Source organism: Haliotis cracherodii, unplaced genomic scaffold (genome assembly GCF_022045235.1).
Source record: "Haliotis cracherodii isolate W230 unplaced genomic scaffold, xgHalCrac1.p SCAF_3, whole genome shotgun sequence".
Lineage (NCBI taxonomy): Eukaryota > Metazoa > Mollusca > Gastropoda > Lepetellida > Haliotidae > Haliotis > Haliotis cracherodii.
The window spans coordinates 52,064,583-52,071,977 of record NW_027266286.1 but is presented as its reverse complement, the minus strand read 5'-3'; the positions used below and the strand labels follow the sequence as shown (position 1 = coordinate 52,071,977).

General features: G+C 38.3%; 1 protein-coding gene across 1 annotated transcript; it reads right to left on the bottom strand.

The window, feature by feature from the left end:
- Positions 1–2,252: 2,252 nt before the first annotated feature.
- LOC139475517 (uncharacterized) lies at positions 2,253–3,968 on the bottom strand. The gene is made up of 3 exons (XM_071258708.1): positions 3,879–3,968; positions 2,852–2,967; positions 2,253–2,574 (listed from the first exon to the last, which is right to left on the bottom strand). Exons 1-3 carry the CDS (start codon positions 3,966–3,968, stop codon positions 2,253–2,255), a joined length of 528 nt encoding a protein of 175 aa, XP_071114809.1.
- Positions 3,969–7,395: the final 3,427 nt, after the last annotated feature.

The following is a 7,395-nucleotide window of genomic DNA, read 5'->3' as shown; positions in this document are numbered from 1 at the left end:
CTTCTTTGCAAGTATGTCTCACCCTGAGAGAGAATCAAACTATTGGTTTACATATATCAAGGACCATCTACCATTTTTAACATATTAGGATTTAGTCAATTAACTATATAAATCAGTTACATATATATTAACTTACCATTTTCTCAGTTTGCACAATCTTAGATGCCTGAAAATAATAGGTCAGATTAATTAGAAGCATAAAAGTTCATAAAAAGATCCTAAAATGGGTTCTTTTTATAGAATGTGGGTACTCCACACCAAAAGAAACAATCAGGTGCTTGATCAGTCTGCCTGACACGTATTTGACATTGATATTCCTTTTCTATGATCTGGCACTTAGTTCAGAGAAGATGACAAACTGAAGTTTTATAACTGACAGATGGATTGAGGAACATTGCAGTGAGAGCATTTATTTGTTTGAAACCATTTATTAAAATTGTTAAGTGTTAAAGGAATGTTTGAAAACAGCCAATCCATATATGGAAAGCTTTCCTAACTTACCTTTTCAGATCATGTTTTCTTCATGCTTCTAAGCCTTGAACTTGAATGTGGAATCTGATAAAGAGAGTATTAAATACCTTATGCATATGAATGATATCATTGTTATTTAAACACCACTCTTACAAAAAAATAACTATATTAGGAGCCTTACATGTCATGTAGGTGGTTGCTGTTGTCATCATATCACTGCTAATGGCAATTGTCCATGATAAGCCCCAAACATAAAGTAAAAGTATTACCTCATATTAGGTGACATGGTTCATTTTCATGAAGTATGAATTGTTGTAACTCACCTGATCTAGGGCCACTTGTAGGTCCTGGTCATCATCATTGAATGCATAAACCTGTAAACAAGACAATACAACATATACAGAGGTCCTTACTCCTTATCATATATTTCTTATCTTGTAGGAGAAGATAGGGCTCTCATGCTACTGAACTGGGGAATTTCAGGTTAGAATTGGTCCACAGCAACCTATGTTGACAGTGTCATGGCATGGTAGCATGGATTGTTGCTCATTACATAAATCACCGGACCAGGCCGTCTTCAAATGGCTTGAATATTGCTAAGCCACAATAACTGACACAAGCGACTGAACTTGTCATGATATACATAATGCACAAACACCACTAAAACAATTGATTTAGATGTTATTTATTGTGAAAAGAAATCATTCAAAAGATATTCATCAGGAAGGCATGTGTGTGATAATAACAAATTATGTGTAAAACTACTCCAAATAGGTGCATGTTAAACATGACCTTATGATAACCACCAGCCAATCATGAATATACATGTTGTTATAAGAACATAAATTATTATATTGTTGTATTTTACTTATCATGATAATTATGTCATTAAATCTGTATCTGTAAGTAATTCATCACCACATGAATGCTTACCTCTAAATTTAATGTGAGTAGCCCTGTCTATAAATACTAAAGAAGAAAAAAGTCTTCTTATTTTACATTTGTAAACAATGTAGAGTCTAAAATTAGAATGATACTCACATCCAGCTCAGGCAATCTTTGTATTTCCTGTGATTCTTCAAACTCCTGCAATCTCTGAATCTTCCGTGATTGATCCTGATCCCGACATCTTTGAAGCTGTTGTGATTTCTCCATTTCCTTAAAATTAACACAGGCGTAAATTGCTGATAAAGTGAGAGGATCTCCAGAATTTACGTTTTTGTTCCCATTTTAGTATTGCTGCTTAACACTGCACTCAGCAATAATCCAGCCTGTTCATAAGCGAGTCTTGACAATCTAGTGATTGATGTTGTGAGCAACAATTCATCCTAATGGCATGATTGGGGTACGATGACACACAATCAACAAAATCACAAAGTCTGACCAAACAAACTAAGTAGTCACCCAAATTGACCAGCATAGATCTATTCTAATCCCGGACTCCATACGGGGTAAGAATGAAGGTGCATTTACATTAAGTAAACACCAGAGTAACTAAACATACCATTTTATGCAGTTCCTGTCTTAGAACATGGTTCTGTGTCCTCAGCTCCTGAATCAGAGGGTCCTTCTCTTTCAGTTGTTCTTTCAGCAGTAATACATCAGCAGCTGCCTCCCGATTGTTTCTAGTTCCCTTCAAATATAATATACGTTTTCATGTTCATACAAATGATAATAATCACACAAAAAACTATAGAAAGGATTCTCATTTTGAAGTTCCTTGAGTGAGTGAGAGTGTTTAAATGACAAAGATCTGATTCTGTCCTTACCTTGTTTTCTAGTCAAATCTGTTTCAGTTGATGAATGAATTCGTCTTTGGAGATATCACCATTTCTAAATTCAGTTAGCTTTCTATAAAGGGTTGCCTCATCTTTAAATGAAGCAGTCTCCAAGAAAAGACATGTGTTGATTTTTGTATTCCTTTGCTCCTTAAGTTTACCAAGGCTGAATAACTCCATGATATCAAGGATGAGACGATAACATCTGTCTGACGTGGTAGCTACTGCTAGCTGAACTTTGAAAAGACCACCAAAATGGTGCTCGAAAAAGGCAACAAATAGAAGATTCAAAACGTAGTAAGTGAAAATGAACGAATGCATACATCTTAACATGCATTACATGTCTTAAAGAATACAAGAGAAAATGTGAAAAATGATATGTAAGCCAACTGCCAACACTAGCTTCAGGTGCTCAATAACATTTGGGTTTTCAAATTAGCATGTCCAATAATGCAATCGTTTTTCATGAGTACATGTGTTCAAAACTATGCATCACACTGATACATGTAATACATGACATCATCATTGCAATACTCATGGATAATGTTATGGTACATAACCTCATGCGTGGCTAAATGGAAAATAGAGTATGAGTATGACACGTGAATGTCTCTGTTGGTTTCACTGCCGCCTGGCACTGTTTCCTCCATTTAGTATCTGCACTGCAAAGAAGGGCTGTATCACTTTTACCAGCTTTCAGGTGAAGGTTGTGAAATGCCTAGAGAAAAAATAAAACGAAACATTATATGTGATATATCAAAAGTGCTGGAAATAAGACTGATTGTCCATCGAACTGGATTGGTGCACACATATTTTGTAAAAGATGTTTCTTAAACTGCTTTAGAGTATTTGAAATTCAGGGGAGGTCGGGGGTGTTGAAGTCTTCCTTAGCCTATAACGTCACACAAAATAAATAACAGCAATTAAACAAATGAATGACAACAGGGCGTGTTCGCCATCACAAATGAATAAACTGGTATGAAGATAAATCTGTACGTTTTGCTCTTCAATAGAATTTTCGACTGAGGACGTTTCCTTGAGAAATTATTACGAGCAACGATCAGACCGATTTATACGAATAAAGGATATTTTAAAGAACAACGATACTACATGCCAACACATTTGTCAGCTGCTTCGGTAAACTATTCACCTCCATATTGAACAATAGACTGATCTCGTTTATTTACTCATCAAACTATCTCACCGATACTCAGCCTGGATGTAGGAAAGGCTACTCGACAACAGATCATTAGATTACACTATACAGTTCAACTGATATTTCACAATCTAATAAAAAACACTCTTGTGTGCAATTATATATTTTGAAAAGGATTTTGTAATGCATGGCGAGTTTGACTTTGGAATAAATTTTAAATTATTGAATAAATGGAAAATGTTTCAAAATTAGGCTTTTGACATGCACAGTTCCTCTAAATCAAGCCGCAGGAGGTACACATGCAAAGTCTGCCAGCAAAGTCTGAAAATATGTATCTATGATCAAAAGAACGTGAGTCGTATGTTGTGGCAGGTCAGATTAATTTGCCATATAATCTGGGTACAAAACATGCAAGGGGTGGCAAAGAAGCTTTGAACGTATGTGTGGTGGATACCTAGGTCTACAAGGCCCACAAGGTCCACAAGGCCTTGCTGGAATGCCTGGATCTCGCTGGTGTACAACGCTTCCTCCTGGTGGCGTAAAACGTGTCCCAGAGCAGACATGACATCATCATCATTTGTATAATGCTTGCCAGACAGATCTTTCTTCAAGTTTGGAAATAGGTGAAAATCTCACGGTGCCAAAAAAATGTGAATAGGGAGTATGTTTAAATGATTCAGTTGAGGGTCAGATCTCACTCGACTGTTGTACCCGCCGCCACCTTTTAATAGTAGCAAATGAGGGAGCGTCATTCCCCGCCATGTCTCCATTTATGGCTGTTGGAGTTAAGTTGGAAATACTTCATGACAGCGCAGTAGCCAATTTTGTCCATTTTCATTAACAGATCTAGAATATACCTCGTCACTTTGATGCCTACAGACATATGTTGCCTGGTTGTGTATTTGGTTCTTATGCAGCCCGTAAGTATAGGAAGTATTGTACTTTATACATGTAAACTGATAAGGGTGTACTACAAATCCTTGGTAGCTAGGCTCAGAACTTTTCAGTCACCCTTTGTAACATGAAATCATGTATTGAACTTTACCCCAATCTTGGTATGAACATCTGGTAGTACTTCTTGCTATTTGAAATATGCCGGTGGCTTAACTTAGCATTTATTCAAAGATTTTGTTCACTTTGCACATCCAAATATATTTATATATAGGAAATTGCTCAGTGTATGCAAAAAAAACTGACAAAACCCTTTTCGTAATCATAAGAAATCTCTACCAAAAGAAGAATCTATTATTTTATTCCGACAATCGTTCTGACAAAACTACAAAAATTACAGACCCGTGAAGATTCCGGGGTAGAATAGGTCTTCAACAACCCATGCTTGCCTTAAAAGGTGACTATGCTTGTCGTAAAAGGCGACTAACGGCATAGGGTGGTCAGGTTCGCTGACTTGGTTGATACATGTTGATTCAAATTGCGTGGATCGATGCTCATGATATCAATCACTGGATTGTCTGGTCCAGACTCGATTATTTACAGACCGCCGTCATATAGCTGGAATATTGCCGAGTGCGGCGTCAAACAACAAACCAACAAAAACTACATAAAACTGTATTGTCTCATTTGTGGTTGGGTATAAATACATGACTGTATATTAATTGAGGACTAACTTAATCAGGACTGCGTGATTAAATTACGAATGTTTGTTTTTAGCGTTGAATACAATGTCAACATATGCCTACTGATCACAGTAATCACTTCCTGGTCAGAATTTCTATATACTCCTTCAAAATGAAACACATTTTTCGTTTTCAAGAGATTCAATCTGTGATTACAAGGTTTCACAAGCTTTACGTGAGACGTGTGTGTGTGTTTGGAAGATTGCAAAGTGAAAATATGTTCAGCGAACGTTAGCGGAGAAGTCTTTGCATGTGCCGGTGACTAGCAAGGGAGACGTGTAGTCTAGAACCTTGTGTACCATTTACCTGAATGACTGCCCATTCAACCTGAAGATCCTGGCGTAATTACTGCAGTGCTGCAGATTAATTGGGCCTGGTTGACAATGACGTAATGTCTGTCCAGTTAATCTCACATGTAGAGATGCTCAATTGAGTCGAAATCCGGTGAACGGCAGAGCGACTCGTGTTGAAACATGGCGCCTTGCTGGTGCTTGCAGAACCGGGACAACATAAGATCTCGGCACGATAATGCACTTCTTGTTTTGATTTGTCCCTCGCCAATTAGAGATGACTCCCCACATCAACTTCTTGTACACAACACCCAGTATAACGCTAACTGCGTCTCCGATACCCACGGTTCCGCTCATCTCTCGTCACTCTACCAAACGATGCGCCAACGTTGGGGAAGCCAATGATGATATAACCATTAATCACTGCAGCCGCTGAAGTCGATTGCGTTGAGGTAAAATAATTCTAATGTACATGTAGGGTGGTCTTGCCCGGGTTCCACCAGCTCATCAACGGTCAAGGATAAACAAGGAATTTGTATTGCTGTGTACGTTACAGTGAGTGTCCCGTTTAGGGATGAATTGAAGGACCCGGTTGTTGCGATGATGCGGGATATCCAGTGGTGCCATGTTGCCGATATCATCGGAGAATTGTGCTCTGGGAAACGTTGAAATGCCTTGCTATTGATGCTTGTCATTTACCAGTATCACATCTACACATTGACCCGTGAAAATTCCGGGATAGAATAGGTCTTCAGCAACCCATTCTTGCCGTAAAAGGCGACTATGCTTATCGTAAAAGGCGACTAACGGGATCGGGTGGTCAGGCTCGCTGACTTGGTTGATACATGTCATCGATTCCAATTGCGTGGATCGATGCCCATGCTGTCAATCACTGGATTGTCTGGTCAAACTCGATTATTTACAGACCGCCGTCTGGAATATTGCTGAGTGCGACGTTAAACAACGAACAAACAAAACACATCTACACATTTCTTGCATTATTATTGATTTTTGGCGTGATGATTTGCAAAATTCTCTTCGTTAACGGAATGGTTTGTGAAAACGGTATGAAATGTGACCAATGACAAATTTCACGACTTAGTGCTTAATAAATGACATTTGACTCTGACACGATTCGTTTTTGTTGGAAAGTGATCCCACAAAAACGAATCGTGTCAGTGTCAAATGTCATTTATTAAGCACAATAAAAGCGTTTTCTTTCAACATATCGGAAAGAAAGTAGATGTAGTCTTTAATTGCATGTAGCTTTCGGGGCGGTCGGGTAGCCTAGTGGTTAAAGCGTTCGCTCGTCACGCCGAAGACCCGTTCAAAGTGGAAAGTTGCGTTTGAAAATAGTGTTACTACCTCTGCGTTTCCTTTCAGGGGAGAGACACTGACTAAACCTCTGGTGTCTTTATTTGATTATACAAACCTTTCCTGCTTGATTGATGTACTTTGGGCCTCGGAGCCTGTGGCAAAATACTGAATAAATTTGTGTCTGTCTGTTAATAACAGATCACCGGGATATAGCTTCAACACTGTGAAGTGCAGCGTAAAACAAATACAGCCTGCTTTCTGTTAGATATGAAAACAAGCTAGTTATTAGTCAATAATTTGTTCAAATATTATGCTTTCAGTAGTATTAAGTAAATAAAAGAGACAAAAATATTTCCATAAACATAAGAAATCTCTGCTTAAAACAGAATCTGGTGTACGAATCCGACTACATCATACGCTTGTCGTAAGAGGCGACTAACGGGATCGGGTGGTCAGGCTCGCTAACTTTGTTGATGCATGTCATCGTATCCCAATTGCGTGGATCGATGCTCATGATGTCAATCACTGGATTGTCTGGTCCAGACTCGATTATTTACAGACCGCCGTCATATAGCTGGAATATTGCTGAGTGCGGCGTTAAACAACAAACAAACATCATAAGCACACGTTCAAATTCTCCATTTGCCTCCGTAATGGTCATTGTTTATAAAACAGAATGACATGATTTCAACATTACTTTTATTCCTTCATTTACCGTTCTGGTAAAAGCGACAAAATCATTTCCATAA